Genomic DNA, 21,104 nt, shown 5'->3' with positions numbered 1-21,104 from the left:
GTGTTCGATCTGTGGGGCTTGCCGCCCAGGATGAATGGGGAAGATTTCAGGAGTAGAGAAGTCAATAGAGTAATCAGATCTGTTTATCCTTTTTTATCTTTATTAATTCTTGTTGCATTAATCTATTTTCTTTTTTATAAAACAAGTTTAGATTAAAGAATAAAGAAGATAAGAAAAGTGTCTAAATAAAAAAATCAAAAAGGAAAGAAAAAAAACACAAAACACAAAACATTGGTTCTTAGAGTCGAGCTCTAGTCCAAGCAAAAGCATAATTTCACTCTAAACCATCTGCACTAATTCCCATTCTAGAAAATTGTCCCCTAAAATATTTTTATTATTACCGGCCTTGAAACACATGCTTTTACCCAGACCCAGCTCTGGCTGGAACTGCTAGCATCAAGCAAACAAACAGACCCTTCATCGTAAAGCTGAGAGCTTGCAGTTCGTCGGTATGCCAAGAGCTCGTAACTTGTATCATTTGAGCTTTATTAGGACCAATAGATCTTTTAAGTCTACATATGATTTTGGTTAGATTTTGGTGGACATGATTTAGTGTTAAATCCATTACATGTGTGATTTTAGTTCATAATGAGTTTTATTGATATTTCTTTTAAGTAACAAAATTGAAAATTGTAATATGATAGTTAAATAATATAATAGAAAATAGTTAAAAATAGCCATAAAAAAAGAGTGTAATTAAATATCCATGTTCAAAAAAGTGCTAGGCATTAGTCGGACGATCGAGGTCCACCTAGCGCTTTGACAAAAAATCAGAGATTAATTGAGGATTAGTTTTTATATTTATTTTAATTATTTGTAATATTTATTTATATTTTAAGATTAATTTTGTTATATTATACATATATGAAATAATAATTGTATAAATATGTGCATAATGATAGACCTAGAAGACATATTAGTGTGTTGAGGACTCAAATTTAATTCAAACCCATAAATACTCATGACATTTTTTTGAAGAGTAGGTTTTTTGGTTTGTCACACATCGACAAACCTAATAATTGAGAAGGGGAAGTTGCACTATAAATAAGAGTCTTCATCTTCAATAAAATTAGTACTTTCACTCCTGTTGGGATTGTAATTGGGCCTGATTATTATTAGTAAGTCTTCCAATTTTTGGTTAAATCGCCGATTTTTATAAGAAAACGGTTTTAGGTGGTATATAATTGGGTTATCCGTTTAAATTGACTGTGTAGTCCAAAATTGCAGCGGCTGACACTGATCAGCGCCTATTCGGCTGAAAAAAATTTAGAATCATAGAAAACATTTAGTGTTTTAATATTATAAAATAATTATATATGCAAATTGAGGAAACTTTTCAAAAAGAAATTATGCATACTTTTTGAAATTATTTAACTTTTTTATCAAAAAATATAAGGAATGTAAAATAATAAGTTTATATTTGCTTAAATCATTTAAAAAATAATTAATTTTTTATTTGGTAGTTAAAAATAGTTCAAAATCTGAACTACCAATGACAAATTTTTTTTTAATTTTCTAGAAAGAAACAAATCATTTTTTACCATTCCGAGTTTGAGAAATTTGTAAAATATTTGACCATTTCTCTCTCTCTTCTTTTTATACCGCTTTTTGCAATTTTCGTCCCAGTTTTTTTTTTTTTTTCTAGTTTTTGGTTTCCATTTTAAAACACATATATATATAAACCAATTTTTTTTGTAACGGTGAAAGATTGATTACCAGTCAGAGTGACAGTATTATTCTTTGGCAACCATCTGTTTGCAACTAGGCTAGTCGTGAAAACTGATAAGACATGTTATTTTATATATGTATATATATAATTGTTTTTGTTGGCTATCTTTTTAACTATTTATAGACATAATTTTTTTAAATATATATGGGGACCCAAATATATGTACAAATGTCAATAGTCTCATGGTGAATTGAAAGCGATTGTCTACTCTCTATTCAAGATTTCTCTAAAATCAGAGTCGATAGCATCTCTTTCTTCATACCTGGACCAGCAATACTCCGAATACGTGTGGCACTTACGTACAATAAGAGAGAGAGAGAGATATGAACCTGGTTTTCGCCATTAAAGGAAAAAGGTTCGAGCTTGACCTCTCCTCCGTCGACCCTTCAACAACATTGTTAGAGTTCCTTCGATATCAGACTCCTTTCAAAAGCGTTAAGCTTAGCTGCGGCGAAGGTGAGTCCATTTCTCAATTCTCCTTTTCTTCTTCTTGTTCATTTATCTGATATTGTATGTTCTTGTTTGGTTTAGGAGCATGTGGTGCTTGTGTTGTTCTTCTCTCCAAATACGATCCTATTCTAAAAACCGTCGAAGATCTCACAGTCAGCTCTTGCATCACGCTCCTCTACAGCATAAACCATTGCAGCATCACTACATCAGAAGGACTTGGAAACAGCAGAGACGGTTTCCACTCGATTCACAATCGTTTCTCCAGTTTTCACGCCTCTCAGTGCGGTTTTTGCACACCTGGAATGTGTGTTTCTCTCTACTCGGCTCTCTTAGACTCTGAAAAGACTGAATCTTCTTCTGAGTTTACTGTTCTTGAGGCCGAGAAAGCTGTCTCTGGAAACTTATGTCGGTGCACTGGATACCGTCCAATTGTTGATGCTTGCAAGAGCTTTGCCTCTGATGTTGACATTGAGGATCTTGGTTTCAACTCTTTCTGCAAGAAAGGTGATTCCAATAAGAGTTTACCTCCGTTTAATAGTAAGAAGCATGTCTGTACATTTCCAGAGTTTCTCAAGGATGAGATTAAGTCTACGGATTTTGGAATGTACTGATGGTGTAGCCCGACGAGTGTTGAGGAGCTTCAAAGGTTATTGGGAGCTTGTAAGGCTAATGGTAATGGAGTTTCTATAAAATTGGTTGCTGGTAATACTGGTACAGGATACTATAAGGATGAAAGAGAGCGTAATTACGACAAATACATAGATATAACTAGAATACCGGAGATGAAAGCGATAAGAGAAAACAAGAATGGGGTTGAGATAGGAGCTGTGGTAACAATATCTAAAGTAATTGCTGCTCTAAAGGTGATTCGGGTCTCGCCTGGAGTTGAGAAGATGTTTGGGAAACTTGCTATTCATATGGAGATGATTGCCGCTAGGTTTATTAGGAACTTTGGTAGCATTGGTGGAAACCTTGTAATGGCTTAGAGGAAACAGTTTCCTTCTGACATGGCTACAATACTTCTTGCAGCTGGTGCATCGGTTAACATTATGAGCTTGTCAAGAGGAATTAAAAAGCTATCAGTGGAAGAGTTTCTTCAGGGACCTCCTCTCGAGGCTTTTGATCTCTGGTTTTGAGTATTGTAATTCCATTTTGGCATTCTGAAACAAACTCTGAGTTGCTCTTTGAAACATATTGAGCTGCACCGCGTCCACAAGGAAGCGCTCTGGCTTATTTGAATGCTGCTTTCTTGGCTGAAGTGAATGATACGAAGGTGATTAACTGTAGATTGGCTTTTGGTGCTTACGGGACCAAATACGCCATTAGGTGTAAGGAAGTTGAGGAGTTCCTCTCTGGGAAAGTAATCACTGAAAATGTTCTGTATGAAGTCATTACCTTACTTGGCAATATCGTTCTGCCTCAAAACGATACAACCAATCTTGCTTACAGGTCAAGCTTGGCGCCGGATTCCTTTTCGAGTTCTTTTCGAGTCATACAACAGAAAAAAACTTCAAATGGTTACCACTTGGATCCTCCAAAACCGTTGCCAATGTTGTCTTCTACACAAATTGTTCCTGTAAACGACGAATTCTATCCCGTTGGGGAGCCTGTTACTAAATCTGGAGCTTCCCTTCAAGCTTCTGGTGAGGCTGTTTATGTGGACGACATTCCAGCTCCCAAAAACTGCCTCTTTGGAGCTTTCATCTATAGCAAAAAGCCATACACACGGATAAAAGTTATTCATTTCAAGGAAAACTCTGTACCTGATGATATTCTTGCAATTATTTCTTGCAAGGATGTTCCTAAAGGTGGACAGAATGTTGGTATGAAGTTTGCATTTAGCACTGAGCCCTTATTCGCAGAGGAGGTCACCACTTGTGTAGGCCAGTCCATTGCCCTCGTGGTAAGTCTATTATTTTCCACGAGTTTGAGTTTCATTAACACTGATTTTAGTAACACAGAAAGTTGTAGGTTGCAGATACGCAGAGAAAGGCGGATACTACAGCCAATCTTGCAGTAGTTACATACAAAACAGAGGATTTGGAACCACCAATCTTGTCTATGGAAGAAGCAGTCAAGAAATCTAGTTTGTTCGAGATTTTCCCTTTCTTATACCCACAACAAGTTGGAGACACATCAAAAGGAATGGCTGAAGCCGATCATCGCATTCTCAGCTCGGATGTATGTAATGTAGCCTCTCCTTCACATTCTTAAAAAGATGTATGTTCAATCTCTATAACTTTGATGTGAAACAGATTACACTCGGCTCGCAATACTTCTTCTACATGGAGACGCAAACAGCTCTGGCAATGCCAGATGAAGACAACCACTACTAGAAATCAGACGTATAGCCACAGAAATAATTGTAGCTAATGCCCATATTCCATGGCTATATCACTAGTAGTTACGAATTGCCACAAAAGGTGATTGTGGCTATAGCGTCGTGGCTAAACAATATTCGTGGCTAACCGTAGCCACACTGCCACATATAGCCACACGGATAATTCTGGCTAATTTGCCACATTTTTAGTCACTGTGTTTTCCTGGCTTTGTTAGCCACGATAAGCCACAAATGTCACATGGCTATTAGCCAGGTTTAGCGATGGGAGTCTCATGGCTAAGAGTCACGTTTTGCCAGATTACCACCATGGGTGTTAGCCATTGATAGCCACTATCTTCTGTGGCTATATAGCTACATTTTGCCACACTTCCTTAGTTTCTAAAAGCGACTATTTGCCACAATTTTTCAGTTTCTAAAAGCCACTTATAGCCATGGTGCATCCATGTCTAAGAATTACAATTAGCCATGAATTATTTGTCAATTTATTTAATTAATTTTATTAAGATTTTAAAATTTGTAAAAAGAACAAAATAAATAAAAACAGAAACTGAAATAGCTGAATAAATTAGATTAACATATTTTACAATCAAAAAATCATATCCAAAAGCATTAGCCGAAAGGTTCGCTAATCAGAAGTTCCAAAAAAAGGATTAACAAACACTTAGTCATGTTAAAAACTATAAACAAAAGAGAAACATCCATGCATTAGGTTCCAACTGATTCACCAGACACGAGTGGATCTTGATGATTTCTAGTTCCGTTAGGTCCAGCAGGAGAATCCACTATCGGGCATAGTGTATCAGGGTCGATGCCGTTTGACTGTAATAGCACATTTTGTGCTTGCCTCATTGCATCCATGTTGTCGGTCACAGTGGAGGAGAAAGTGTGGAACCCACTCTCCAAACTGGCCAACCGCATCTCCATGTCTACATTACGAGAGAGAGAAGCATGGATTGTATGGTTGGGTTCTTTGTCTCGAGACTGAATAGAGCTAAGTTTATAGATACGACCTTTGTGTGGCTGGACATGCTGCACATTAGATATAAAATATCATATTGATCATCATCAACAACTGCAAAAATATATTACTCAAATCTTATTCAAAAGCAAATGACTTGATCAAATTATAAGTTAAGATGCAATTTTAACAACGAAATATGGCATACACTCGTAAGAACTTACCACCAAATAAGCTTCATTGAGCTGAAGACGAGTTGAAATGGGCGCTGAAGAGCCAGTGTTGGTGGTCGGAGATCCATCTTCAAAAGACAGCTGGCTAACATAAGCCTCAACTTCAGATATGATAGTCTCAGCTCGATGGTCAATGAATGTACCGTCTTTGCGTGTGTGTGTTTTGCGCACAACATCTATGAATGGTGGTGGTTCATTTCCACCAGCAGCAATCAACTAATAAAAGAAGATTAAAACTAGATATCATAAGTATAAGTAAAATATATATATGCATAAGTATGCATAAGATGAAAATATATATGCATAAGTAAAATTGTAAGCCTTACCATGTCATACTCAATCTTCAGAAATGATTGAGTACCAGCAGTGTGTTTGTGCATGCCTTTACCATCTTTGTTAGATTTACGGCTTTTTGCTGCATTCCTGTTTTTTTTTAGCGCCGGCTCGGTGGACCATTCTTCCAACATCAAGTCCCAGTCAGACTCATTGATGTATGGGGGCCTAACCCCTGATCTCTTCCTCTTGCTAACCAGGTTACCAACCGATTCCTTAACCTCCTCCTTCCAATTGTAATAAACAGAATTATGCTGTTGTGGCTCCCAGTAATAACTTTGCTGAAAAAACAAAATTATACTATGTATTAGAACATACACTAGTTAGCAAAGAAAATTGATAACTAATGGTATACTACAATTGTAAAACTCACAACGAAATCACTCCACCATTTGTCTTTCTTCTCCTGCGGGACCATTCTCTACTTCCACCAAGGTCCGTAAAAGTTTTCTTGCCACTGGGTAACCAAACGGCGGTTAACGCACTTATCAATTTTGAACCTGAAAAAAAATTTAGGTGTGTTATATGATTAAAAAACAAACAAACATGAAGACCTCATCAGTATATTACCATAAAGCGCCATTTAGCTTATGTGGATGGAGAGTAGGCTGTTCTCTTCTTGCAGGTGAAGACAGAAGTGCTGCAATGCTGACCTGCGGATAGCTGGTTGCTGCAGTAACTTGATGCCCTTGTAGCACCAGGTGGTGCAGGGCTATTCGGTGTAAACGTAGGACTTCGACGGTGCATATCTGAGAAGATAAAGATATGAAAACCAAAGTAAGACAGTAAACAGGAATAGATTCATCAAAAATAATTACCAATTTTTTCTAGTCTATATGGTTTCATAAGTTTACAATTAACTCTAACCATTTTCCCTAATAAATCGTTTATTGAAAGAGCAACACATTACAAAAAGTTTCAACATAAGATCTGAAATTAGTTCACAATACATGCAATCCTAAATTATCTGATGAGAAAAAAAAAAACACAGAGAGGAGCAAATATATCAAATGAATTCGAAAAGGAGGAGCATTACCGGCAAGGAAGGATGTGTCTCGAAGGATGGAGCAGTAGACAAAGGCTTTGGCTTGGAGTAGTAGCTGACAAAAAAAAATCCAAAATTAGAAGTGAAACAAAGGAGAAGTGGGAACAGAAGCTGTAAGAGAAGAAGGAATATCGGTGAATTTACCGTCAAATCTCTGGATTCAGTTAAGAGTAGAGAAAATTGCTCTTAAGTTAGAAAGATGAAGAAGCGGCAGTAAATATAACAAGTACATAGAAGGGGAAGACTTATCAGATTAGGTTAAGTGTGGGAAATAAAAATAAGCGTGGGAAATAAAAATAGGTGGGGGAAATGAAAATTAGGGGGGGGGGGGGAAATGAAAATTAGTGGGGGAAATGAAAATTCGGAGGGAAATGAAAATAAGCGTGGCAAATGAAAATAAGAGTGGGAAATGAAGCCTCGACATTAAAATTAGTGGAGGGAAATAAAAGTAAGCATAGCAAATAATAAAAGTTCGACACTAAAATCATCATTATATAATATGGTTTTCTTAAACCGATACAAAACTTATTTAATCATATCTCATTATCTGAATTAGAATCAGAATCAGAATCATCACAAGAATCTTCTAAATCATCTTCAGATACATAAACATCATTAGAATTGTCCACAGAGAAAGGTTCATAATCTGTTTCATTTTCAATGGCATGAGCTGTAACTTGCAAAATTCCGCTTGGTACGACAAACTGATTATGAATGTCATCTTGTAGTGCTATTTGGGTGAGTTCAATAGTTTCTCGAAATCCTCTTGGAAGAACTTTTGTAGTAGCCTACCAGTCATTGACTGCGCTTTGACGTACACGAGTATAAGGAATGAAGCAAACTTGATCACATTGATCAGGTAAAATGAAAGGATCATATTTCTCGTATTGTCTTCGTGGTACAACATCAACTAAACCAGATGGTTGTCTCCGCATTCCACGTCCGAGTCTTGTGTCAAACCAACTGCATTTAAAAATAATGGTTTTGAGTCCAACAGCACTATGATACTCAACCATGAATATCTCTTATATCATCCCAAAATACTCTGCTTCAGTGGTTCCTCGTACACACACACATAATTTTGTGTCCTCTTGTTTTCTCCATGCTTATGCGTATGGAAATGGTAGCCTCTGGAGTAATACATAGGCCAAGAAGTGAATTGATTCCTTGGACCTTAAACAAATTCTAGCATCCACAATGGAAATACATATGATTCATTGGCATCGTTTATCTGCAAATATATATATATGTATATATATATATACATATACATTGTCTAAAGTCAGAAATATGTAGAAAAATATATGACAAAAGTATATAAAATTCTATATTTTGCATTGTATAAATTTTTTTACCAAAGTATGACTTACGTAGTCTTTACACCATTCGGCAAAATGTTTGTCTTTTGCTCTTGTCATTGCGTCTGAAGTAATATCAGGTATGCTTAACGTCATATACTCTTCGAACATTCTGAAAATGTATTAAATTTAAATATATAATAAGAGCAACTAATAAAAAAATAATCAAAACGAAAATTCAGAAAATAAAGTATACCTCTCATATGGAGCAAATGCATCATAATTGAGCATTAAAAATGTTTGAAGCACATTGTAGTCATCGTCTGTTAGCCAACCACGTTTTGATTTTCCACTAACATGTCCTATTGGCTGGAACAAATTTGAGACATCCGGATGAGTGTAAGTAAATCGGATCTCCCTGGGACTTTCATATGTGTCTGGAATATCAGAATGTCCAAAATAATTAGACGTTGCATAGGAGATTTCTTCATTCACGCATTGTGCAACAATTGATCCTCCAATTCGTGCCTTATTTTTAACCTTCTTTTTCAGGTAGTACATATATCTCTCGAATAGATACATCCACCTATATTGAACTGGACCGCCTAAAATAGCTTCATCAGGTAGGTGCACGGGAAGATGTTCCATAACATCAAAAAAAGATGGAGGGAATATTTTCTCTAGGTTGCAAATCTTCACAGCTATATTTTCTTTCAATACATGGACATCTTCAGTTTCCAATATCTTTGCAGATATATCCCGAAAGAAAAGCGCAATATCTGAAAACCGTATATATATAAACCCAATTATTAATTGCATTTATTAAAACTACAAAATTGAAATAATTTTATGAATTATTTACCTGATATTGCAGTGTGAACAGTTTTTGGAAGAAGTTCTGTAAATGCAAATGGGAAAAGACGTTGCATAATGACATGACAATCATGACTTTTTAGGCCCGATAGCTTCCAATTATTTTCATCAACGCAACGTGAAAATTTTGAAGCATATCCATCTGGAAATTTAACATCATTTTTCAGCCATAGGAGGACCTTTGCTTCCCAGACTTCGACAATCTGAAAATTGGAATAGGTGCTTTTCCATCTTCAGATATATCTAAATCAGGTCTGTTACAAAATACTGGGAGATCGATCCTAGATTTGATGTTGTCTTTCGTCTTTCCAGGTACATTCAACAATGTGTTAATGAGATTGTCGAAGAAATTTTTTTCTATGTGCATAAAGTCGAGGTTGTGTCGAAGAAGTAGATTGCTCCAATACGGTAAATCCCAGAAAATACTTTTTTTAAACCCAATTATGATATTCACCATATCCACAATACTTCAAGAAGAGTTATCATGTCCTTTACCTCCACAGTCAACAGTTCTATACACGCCTTCTATGCTGTTGATTCTCTCATGCAAAATTTCTTCCCCGGTCAACCATGGTGGAGAAACATCCCTTACTGATTTGCCTCTCGTAAATGCTTTCACATTCCTCCTGTAAAGGTGATCTTGAGGCAAAAACTTCCTATGACAATCAAACCAGCTATGTTTTCTTCCATTTGGCAACCAAAAAGAATTTGTGTCATCCAAACAATATGGACAAGCCAACCGACCATGCGTCATCCAACCAGAAAGCATCCCGTAAGCAGAAAAATCATTTATTGTCCACATTAATGCAGTTCGCATGGTGAAATGTTGTTTTCTTGAGACATCATACGTTTCAACACCATCTTTCCACAAACATTACAGTTCTTCGATCAATGGCTGAAAGTAAATATCTAAACTTTTTTTTGGATGTTTTGGCCCCGACACTAATATAGATAGAAAGAAAAATTCTCTTTTCATGCACATCCCAGGAGGCAGATTATACGGTGTTACTATGACATGCCAAACTGAGTGTGACTCGCCATTCATGCCAATTGGATTAAAGTCATCTGTTGATAATCCTAGGTAGATATTACGACTCTCACAAGCAAATTCGGGATATACCTTATTAAAATGCTTCCATGCAGCTTTATCTGATGGATGTTGCATCTTTCCTTTTGGGCATATATGTTCTGCGTGCCATCGCATGTGTGATGCTGTTGTTTTTGATTGGTATAATTGCTTCAACCGATCTGTAAGTGGGAGATAAAACATCCGCTGCTTTGGTATATTCTTCCCCACTCCATTTTGGTTTGTACCTATCTTTTTTACAAAATCGACATTGGACCAAATTTTGATCTTCACCCTTCCAAAATAGCATACAGTTATCTTCACACACATCAATTTTATAAACAGGCAATCCTAACGACCTCACTAACTTTTTCGTCTCGTAATATGATTCCGGAGCTTTATTAGGTGAGGGAAGAACTTTTTTAATCGTTTGAGCTATCTCATCCATACATACCTCGGCCAAATTGTTATTAGTCTTTACATTCATCAAACGTGTGGCCAGATACAATTGAGAAATCCCATCTGCACATCCATCATAAAGAGGTTGATTTGCTGCTTCAAACGCTTGAAAAACCTTATCATGACACACTTCTTCATGGAAAGTTTCCGTCATATTTTCTGGAATACTGTTAACAGTTGGTAACATGTTAACATCTTCATATGGGACATGATCATATTGACCGACTGACACTTGAATATTAGCTGCAGGATCACTCCATAATTCTTCTTCAACCTTGCAATAAGTTGTCTTTGATGATTCTCCGACATCGTAAGTACAACTTTCTCCATGACTCGTCCAAACATAATAATTTGCCTTAAATCCCTTCATATAAAGATGAGTAGCCACTGTATCTTTGTCACGTTGCTTCATGTTCCGACATCCCGTACATGGACACAATAAAATCCCTCGCTCTATATAAGATGGTTGATAACAAGAAAACTGAATAAATACGCTTATCCCTTTGAGAAATTCATCTGAAACACAATTTCTGTCAGGATCTAAACGTTTATCCATCCATGTTCTCGATTCAAAAAAATTAGACATTTGTCTTTTTTATTATTATAATTTTTTTTCAATCGTTTCCTCACTTTGATATTTGAGTATCAAATAATTCACTCAGTCGAAGTTGGAGGATTAAAAAAAAGCTTTAGCAATGAAAAGCCACTTAAACACTCTAGCAATTCAAAGTCAATGGCAAAGTCAAGCCTAAAATGAACTTCTATTATCTCATTAACAACACCCTATTTATATTGGATCTCAGATTCTACTTTTATCGTTGTTGCCGATGTGGGACAATAAATTTTAACAAATTTCTGCTTTTTTTTTTGTTTTTTTGACATATCATATTGCCACGGCTTAACCATAGCTTTTCGTGGCAATATAGCCAGGGATAGCTACAATTTTCCACCGTGACTATTAGCTACGAAAAACGGTTACAACTTGTGTGGCAACGTAGTCAGGATAATTTTCGTGACGATTTCGTGGCTAAACAGCTACGGTAAGCCACGGTTTTTCTACTATGGCTATTGTGCCAGGAAATAGCCACAATGCTTCCACGATTTTCATGTCTTTGTTTAATGTGGCTTAAACGTGGCTAATGCATGGCTATTTTTATGTGCCACGGAAATATCTGTGGCTGTGCCGTGGCTATACGTCTGATTTCTAGTAGTGAACTCCATTTTAGTTTATAGCTCATGTCAGACCCCTCAATATGTACACTCCACTGTCGCTGCTTGCCTAGGCATCTCTGAAAAAAAAGTCTCTATCATAACAAGACGTGTCGGTGGTGGTTTTGGAGGAAAAGCTGTCAAAGCAATGCCAGTAAGTTTTTCGAAAACTTTCATCTTTCTCACTCACTTTCTGCAAGAAATGGACCAAAAACGTCAAAAGCTTTTACATCTTCTCAGGTTGCAACAGCGTGCGCTGTTGCTGCTAATAAACTACAGCGTCCTGTGAGGACCTATGTAAACCGCAAGACAGATATGATCATGACTGGTGGGAGGCATCCCATGAAGATAACCTACAATGTGGGATTCAGATCCACAAGGAAGATCACAGCTTTGGAGCTAGAAATACTGATTGATGCTGGAGCAACTCTTGGACTAAGTATGTTAATGCCATCAAATATCATAGGGGCGCTAAAGAAGTACAATTGGGGAGCCTTATCTTTTGATTTCAAGCTTTGTAAAACAAATCTTCTAAGCAAAGCAATCATGAGAGCACCAGGGGATGTGCAGGGTACCTATATCGCTGAATCCATAATCAAAAATGTAGCCTCTAGTCTCTCCTTAGAAGCTGATACCATAAGAAAGATTAATCTCCATACATATGAGAGCTTAGCCCTTTTCTACAAGGATGGTGCTGGTGAACCACATGAGTATACTGTTTCTTTGACGTGAGATAAACTGGGTGTATCTTTAAACTTTGAGGACCGGATTTCGAGTGTCAGAGCGTTCAACGAGTCTAACATATGGAGAAAACGAGGGATATCCCGAGTACCCATCACTTATGAAGTCTCCATGTTTGCAACTCCAGGGAGAGTAAGCGTTTTGAGCGATGGCTCGATCGTTGTTGAAGTTGGTGGAATCGAGCTTGGACAAGGGCTATGGACAAAGGTGAAGCAAATGAATGGTTATGCTCTTGGTTTGCTCCAATGCAATGGAACTGAAGAGCTCATGGGGAAGATAAGAGTTGTACAATCAGATACATTGAGCATGGTCCAAGGAATCTTTACAGGAGGTAGCACAACATCTGAGGGAAGCTGCGCAGCTGTTCGTCTCTGCTGTGAAACCTTAGTCGAAAGACTGAAACCTCTAAAGACAACGTTAATGGAGAAATCGGGTGGTTCAATCAGCTGGAATGAGTTGATTTCTCAGGTTTTTTTCCTCAATTCGGATTTTCTTGATCATGCTTCTTCATTTTTATTCTAGATTTTTATGGCCAAATGCAGGCCTATGCTCAGTCTGTGAACTTATCAGCTAGTGACTTGTATACTCCAGAAGAAACTCCTACGAAATACCTGAATTACGGTGTTGCAGTTAGTGAGGCAAGTTCTTGTTTCTTTTTTCAGTAACTTTCTGTCCTTGAAAATCTGAATTTGAGTTATGGAAATGGAGCAACTTTGGTAATCCAATGGTGTTGTTATAGGTTGAAGTAGACCTTGTGACGGGGAAAACCACGGTTCTACAGACAGATATCTTGTACGACTGTGGCAACAGTCTCAATCTAGCTATCGATTTAGGACAGGTAATATGGATAAAGAGAGCACACAAGCTTAAGCAAATGGAACATTTACCTACAAATCTTGTTTGTATAGATTGAAGGAGCTTTTGTGCAAGGGCTTGGATTTTTCATGCTTGAAGAGTACATAACTGATTCGGATGGACTCGTTGTGACAGACAGCACATGGACATACCGACCATAGACACCATTCCTAGGCAGTTCAACGTCGAGATACTAAATAGCGGCTGCCATGAAAAACGCGTACTCTCTTCTAAAGGCCAGTCCATAGTAGACAACATTTAAAAAAAAATAGCAATCAACTTTATGATCATCTAGTGGTTTGTGTAAATACAGCTTCAGGAGAGCCTCTGTTGCTACTGGCTGCTTTGGTGCACTGAGCCACAAGAGAGGCGATTAAAGTAGCAGGCTAACAGCTAAGGATGTGGAAATGTGAGGTTGGTTTGGATTCAATGTTTCAGTTGCCAGTTCCGGCTACAATGTCCGTTGTGAAGGAGTTATGTGGCCTAAATATCGTTAAAAGCTATTTGGAGTGGAAATTAAGAGTTACCTCAAGATCATGATCAGTTTTTACAGTGAAATATGTACTTGTTTATTAATATTTTTAATAATTTAGAAAAGACATCCTTCTTATGTTTCCCCCTTTCTTGTAAGCAACCAATCTAGTTGATTAAGGAAAACAAAAATCAATTTTATAAAATCATGCTTGATAATAAATACAAAATTATCTTCAAAAGTTAAATTAAAAAACAGATATAACAAAGGAAAATCTGAGCAATCTATTTGAGGGAAGGAAATGAGGACTGAACAAACTACTTGCGTAAGAGAAGAGAACAAAACAACAAGAAACTGACATCAGTGCCCAAATCAAATACAAGAGGTCTAGTGAAGCTAACCTTTGATCCTAACAAACACCATCAAGCATAATAATCGTCTTTGACAATATCAACTGATACTACCAGCGACCATAGTTCTCTGGAAACTCGCTATAGTGGTGAACCGGACCATAACTTGAGGGTGCAGGTGCATATCTGTGAATCTGATGATGATGATGAGAAGGAGAAGGATAATGAGGTTGCCACATTGAATGCGGATGATCCGAGAGATGCCCACTAGACTCGTATGATGAATTTCTATGGTTTCTACCATATGATGTGGTTGATTGAGAACCTGGATAATGACCACTAGAACTAAATGTTGGTGATCTATGGTTATGAAAATGACCCATATATGTCGTGGGTAACCTATGATGGTTATGACCTGATGGTGTAATAGGAGACTTTGGCCTCCTGATATTTCCTCTTTAGAAAGAATAGTCTTCCAGATCATTTATCATCTAACCGCTTCTCAGTTTTGGTTTCTGTAGTGTAGTTTGCGGATGTTCTCCATGTTCTCCTTTATGTGTTTTCTTCTTCTTCATCTTCCCATTGGATTCACGGGGAGTAGAGTAGTGTTCCGAGGTTTCTTTATTTTTCTTCTTCTTCGTCTCCCCGTTGGATTCATGGGGAGTAGAATTGTATTCCAAGTTTTCTTTATTCTTTTCTTCTTCGTCTTTTCGTTGGATTTACAGGGAGTAGAAATCTGTTTAGACTTTTCTTTATTCTTCGTCTTCCTGTTGGATTCATGGGGAGTTGGAGTGTGTTCCGAGTTTTGTGTATTTCTCTTGTTAGATTTATCTGATGGAGTAGATAGCTCACGATTCCTCTTAGAGACCTACATGTAGAAAAAAAGGAACTCTAAGTCATAACATGAGAGAAAAAGGAAAGAGTTGAAAAGCTCAAAGCACCAAATGGAGAGAGAAAGATCCTACCTAAGAGGAAATCAGACATTCACGAGCAACATGTCCAGCTCCATTACATCTGTAGCATAAACTAGGTGAGTCTTTGCCATGTGAAGTGCTAATGCTCGAGGAATTCGAGCATTCACATGAGAAATGCCCTTCTTCCCCACACCTAAAGCATGAACTAGCAGAATCTTTTTTGGTGCTTTCCTCATAGTACCTACCACCAGCCTAAAGAGAAAATCTACTTTAGTCAGATGACGAATTCTGCATCACTATTTTAACTAAAATGAGAATAAATCAATTCTGTGATCGACGGTGTGGATGATCCAAAAGCAAAATCGTAACAACTTACCAGTCCAATGTGACCCAGCTGACCACATCCGATAACGGTGAGTTACCCGGTTCAACACAGCATAGATTGCCAAATCTTTTACAGACATAGCAATGTATATCCTGGTCAAAGTAAATGTGGAAATATAGCATTATCATCCGTCTGATCTACCATATAATCCAACTATACTAAGCAAGAGTATTAAGTTTCATGAAAACGAAGTTACCTTTAAATAATCATGGGAGGACTCATACTTGCACAAAATCATGTCATGTCCAGAGTCTCCACATCTTAAACATATGGCTGTCTTAGACCAACTTTTGCAGTTATCCGGACAATCTTTTGCCCCGTGGCCACCATTTTTGCCAATATAACAATCGTGTCCCTATAGAAACAAGAAAAATTCACTCAACAACCCTATGCAATAATAACTTCACTAGTCATCCTAAATCTGCCATGCAAACCACATAACTACACTCAAAACACTTCTACGAGTTTATACATAAGCTTTATGATTATATTGGAGAAAATAAAAGCAAGGCAACTACATAAAACACCGACCATTAAGCTTCAAAACCGCACCTTTGAACACTGCTTTGCACCATTTCCAAACTCCCGCATATAAAGCAAGGCTTCCTACTCTTGATTGTAGTTTGGACAATTAACAGTTACATGATCTTGCTCCCCACAACTATAACAATTCTGCCCAGCATCAGGAGGGCAAAGTACCTCGCTCCACGCTGAATAACACAAGATCCCAACAATGTTCATTACAGAGAGAAGTATTCCGCAATAAAAAAGTGGGAGATAAAGAGCAGTGATTTCAACTCATAAGAAGCTTTTTCAAAACCATATTACTAGATATTTCTCCAGCTTTCGGTTCAGCAGATCTCTCAACCTTAACCTCATCATCTTTTCCTTTTGTTAAATCTTCCACCATCTTATCCTTACTTTGGACTTTTGAACCAATGGACTGATACAAATTAAGAAAAACCGAAGAGCATTAAACACAAGCATCAAACTTTCCTAAACAAATAACAACACTGAAGTCAAAAACAACTAATTTTAAAAGTTATGACAGAGAAGAGAATCGTTCATACTGACAATTTCGTGGGCATCTCTGGATTGGTTCCCTTCATCTTCTTACTACTCTTTGAGTTTCCTCCATTGACAATCACAGTACTTACTACACCAGAACCGGATAGATCTGACATTCTTGTCTCCTTTGAATCATTGAAATCACTCCTCGATAACACTTTCTCTAATATCTTCAAGCTAAGATCTTTATTACCCTCATCATCGTCTTCTTCATCTCCAATGGCTATAGGATCTTCTTCACTGTCCTCATCCTCTCCGTCATCAAAAACAATTTCTTCATGGTTACGCTTTGGCATGACGAGGGATAAGAACTCTAAATCCAATTTCTATACCTAAAAACCGGATTGTGCGGCTTAGTCGGCCAAGATTTCGAATGATTCGGTTCAGAAATTGGAATTTATTTCTTATGTGTCAACTGGTTTTGTGTTACGGCGGAGGAAGAAGAAGATTATGGTAGGGTTCTTTGGTTTTACTATTTTACCCCTGAAATAAGGTGAAGCCGTAAATGATAGTAAGGTTTTGGCCACGAATGTTTGCATGGTTTTTAGTTTTTGGTTTCTAATTTTTAGCTTTTGGTTTTTAATTTTTGGATTTTGGTTTTAAAATTTTAGTTTTTGATTTTTCTGTAAATTTTTATTTTCTAAAACCTTGAATGGTATGTTTAGTTTCTAGTTTTCTTATCAATAATTATTTTTTAAAAACGTTTCTATGCTTTTAATTTTTATTTTAATTTTGTGTTTAAAAATTACAAAAATTAAATAAATAAAATTGAAGTGTCAAAAACATATTTTTTTTAGAAATTAACTAACAACAATTTATAATTAATAATAAAAATTATAAAATTATAGATTTTTTCTACAGTAAAAAAATGATAGATAAAAATGCACATAGGTAAAATGAAGTTATTGTAGAAATAAAGTTTTTTTTTGCTTCTATGTTTTTTATTTTAGAAATACAATTCTGTTTTGCTTTTTTTTTTCTTAATTATTGATTTAGAAAAATAGCAGTAATTAAAAAAAAAAAGACTCACCAACAACAACTTACAGAAACTTCTTTGAAAAAACCCATAGATGGTGTGGTTTTTGGTTTTTATTTAGAAAGATAAAAACTCGGAAAAACTAGTTTCCCTAAAATTTAAGAAATCTGTTTCTTCAAGAACTTAAATGACTAATAAAAAAAAATTCTTGGGTTCACCCCTAGGGGTGAAACTCTGTATTCACTCCATTGTTTTCGAACCAGTCAAAATATGTCATCTAGTTTAGAATAAAAATGAATATTAAACAATTTAGATAAGTTAACTTTTAAATCACAGAATTGTTTTTTTATTATTCAAACAAAATCATTCGAATTAGTTATTAAAATAATTTTTTATTTAATTCCTCTTATTTTAATCAATGAAAATCAGCCAAGCAATAAAATAATTAAAATAATTTATCAAAATAGCATATTTTAAATTTTCTTTTCCAATGGGGGAAAACTAAGCCCTAAATTAGAAATACTGAACCCAAGCATAATATTAAACTTTATTTATAATTTATTTTTGATGAACACATATTTTTTACATAATAATTTTTCTATTTTCAAAATTTTAAACCCTCATCTCTAAATCCTAAACCCTAATCTTTATACCGTAAACCAAAATATGTAAATATTTAGGAAATTAAAAATAAAAACTAAATCTAAATCTCTAAACTTTAATTTGTAAAAAATATTAAACGAAACCCTAAACATTAATCTCTAAATCCTAAATTCTAATTTGCTAACCCTAAAAATATATATCAATATTTATATACATTATTTATTTATATATAAAGATATATACTTTTATAAAATATTTGAGTAAGTGTTTTAATTGTTTAATTTATTTTTTTATTTAAAATAATATTAGATGACACATTTTAATTGGCTAAACTAAGAGGGGGTGAATAAAAAAGTTCATCCCTTGAGGATTTAGAGAGTATGGTTTAAAATTTTGAAAATAGAAAAATTATTATGTAAAAAAGATATATTTATCAAAAAAAAATTATAAAATAAAGTTTAATATTATGGTTCGGTTCACTATTTCCAATTTAAAATGTGCTATTTTGATAAATTATCTTAATTAATTTTATTATTTAGCTGATTTTTATTGGTTAAAACAAGAGAAAGTAAATAAAAAGATTATTTTAATAACTAATTCGAATTATTTTGTTTGAATAATACAAAAAAATATGATAAAAAGTCAACTTACCTTAATTGTTTTATTAAGATAATATTTATTTTTATTCTAAATTAGATGGCATGTTTTGATTGGTTAGAAAACAAGGGGGTGAATAAAGAGGTTCACCCCTAGGGGTGAACCCAAAAATTATATTTTTGAAAAGCAAAAACAAAATCTATTTCAAGAACTGCAAACAATCAAAGCTTTATGAAAAAAAAAACAATCACGTAGAACAATCTCTCTTCTCTCACCTTCATCTTTGAAAGAGTCATCTAAGTTTTTTACTGTAAATTTCTGGTCAATTCATATCTACTTTTGGATTTTCTAAAATAATTTCAGACGTAATTTGGAATTTTTTTTGTTTATTTACTTAAACCATCTCCAACATTTTACTTCATTTTTTACTTCATAAACTTTATTAACACAGACTGTAAATTTTCATTAAATGATCACATTTAATACATCGTTATTTTGGGAAGATTTTGCAAACCGACATTAGCATTTCATGCTCTGAGCGAATGCAGAAGTTATTGGGCGCTATGGTTGATAACTAATTCAGCTAATTACTTACATCGGAACACTAATAATTAATTTTATATTTGTTAGCTCCTCTCTGCTTCATTAAATACAAAGAAACTTGGTTGTGTCCGTAATAAATGCAGGTGGTAGTGAGGAAGAAGCTGGAAAATCTATGTTTTCTTGAGAATCGTGTAAGGTGAAATCTTTTCCTATGTTATCCCCGTTTTAAAAATTTATGCCTAACTTTGTTATGTATTAAACCACAACTATCGATAAATCTCGCTATCGCAGCTATCTAACAATATCTAACACACGACCTTTAAACTTCCACAGATAATTAAGGTTTGATGACTCTTCAAGTGGCTGTTGTTCGAGACGTGTGGAAGAAACCGAGTAATGGAAATTGAGTTCACGAACCCGACAAAGGTGATTTTTAACGCCTCCGCCGGTATGAAGGAAGGAGACTCTTTCAGTTCGATGGTGGATGCAATCAGATTGGGGTTAAAACTGGAAGCGAAAGACGATGTCGACATAACTTACACATGGCCCCATTGGATCCTGGGTCCAGAATGGAGGAAATCTCCACCCATCTTCATTTTGAATGATGAAGACGCTGCCTTTTTAAGACAGATCTGGATGAGATGTTTCTGAGAGTTAGGGTTCACCCTACAACAGCAAAGAACACTGTTAACGTATTTAGGAGAGCATTGGACTTAAATGCTAACTTTGTTAACAACTACATTACAGGACTATCTATTTTCCCCTATGGTATGCAGTACTCGAGCACTTCATCCTTAACAGACAATCACCACCTTTGAGAGGAAAAAGGTTTACACTTTTTCAATGAACCTATGAAGTCTATTTGAACATAAACTAACATCAAAACAAAAATCTTTTCTATCACAGCTGGTGAAATAATGGAAATTACACCATTTATAATCTTCCATTCAATTTACGTATTGTTGTCCTGGATAAGTTTTAAAACCATCGTCTTTGTTTTCTCATCAGTAAGTGAAGATACTTTATCACTTTCAGATGCTGCTGATGCAGAATTTTGACATCTACGATACTTTCTCATCTTTCCTTTACCTGTATTCCCTCCGGCTACCTTTGTCTTCTGTCCGCGACAAGTTGTTCTGGCAGCTAACGTTTCAGGGTCAAAGCCAGATCCAAACATCTCACTCTTAAAATCAAATCCTTGGTTGATAAGCGTAATCATATGGTCAACTCTTTCATCTGGTTCATCTTCGCTCCAGGAGAGATCTTCCTTCTCATGGTTGAATTCGAAATCCTGCTGAATGATAGAGTGAACCTCAACCTACCAAATACATGGTTGCGGTTATTAGGATTTACTATACAAGCGAAAGTAAAGCTAATAGACAATATTAATACTATGTAAATTATATATCTAATAGAGTTAGCCTAAACCAATGTTACCGACAAACATTAAGATATAACTGATAAATAGGCTATCATTCTGTTACATTGTTACCGCTATTGTCAAGAAATTATATAAAACAGTTAGCAAACAATATTATAGTTTGTTCTATAGACAAACTATGAAAATATATGAAAAACTGAAGTTATTGCAGGTAATTTAACCTAA

At 35.6% G+C, this 21,104-nt stretch overlaps 2 protein-coding genes across 2 annotated transcripts; one reads left to right on the top strand and one right to left on the bottom strand.

The window, feature by feature from the left end:
- The first annotated feature begins 2,052 nt into the window (after positions 1 to 2,052).
- LOC18013821 (indole-3-acetaldehyde oxidase) lies at positions 2,053 to 14,130 on the top strand. The gene is given in 12 exon segments (XM_024153698.1): positions 2,053 to 2,185; positions 2,261 to 3,303; positions 3,306 to 4,082; positions 4,151 to 4,360; positions 4,435 to 4,503; positions 11,999 to 12,148; positions 12,235 to 13,203; positions 13,278 to 13,373; positions 13,475 to 13,573; positions 13,644 to 13,737; positions 13,740 to 13,826; positions 13,904 to 14,130. Coding segments are annotated over 12 exon segments (3,954 nt in total).
- Positions 14,131 to 14,522: 392 nt separating this feature from the next.
- LOC18013745 lies at positions 14,523 to 17,075 on the bottom strand. The gene is given in 13 exon segments (XM_024153697.1): positions 14,523 to 14,985; positions 15,168 to 15,280; positions 15,378 to 15,578; positions 15,703 to 15,737; positions 15,740 to 15,803; positions 15,908 to 16,066; positions 16,264 to 16,286; positions 16,289 to 16,334; positions 16,336 to 16,403; positions 16,406 to 16,422; positions 16,515 to 16,654; positions 16,786 to 16,814; positions 16,817 to 17,075. Coding segments are annotated over 13 exon segments (1,617 nt in total).
- Between the last annotated feature and the right edge of the window lie 4,029 nt (positions 17,076 to 21,104).

This window comes from Eutrema salsugineum, unplaced genomic scaffold (assembly GCF_000478725.1).
Source record: "Eutrema salsugineum unplaced genomic scaffold, Eutsalg1_0 scaffold_4, whole genome shotgun sequence".
In the NCBI taxonomy this organism is placed as follows: domain Eukaryota; kingdom Viridiplantae; phylum Streptophyta; class Magnoliopsida; order Brassicales; family Brassicaceae; genus Eutrema; species Eutrema salsugineum.
Note: the sequence above shows the minus strand (reverse complement) of the source record. Positions and strands in the feature narration are given on the sequence as shown.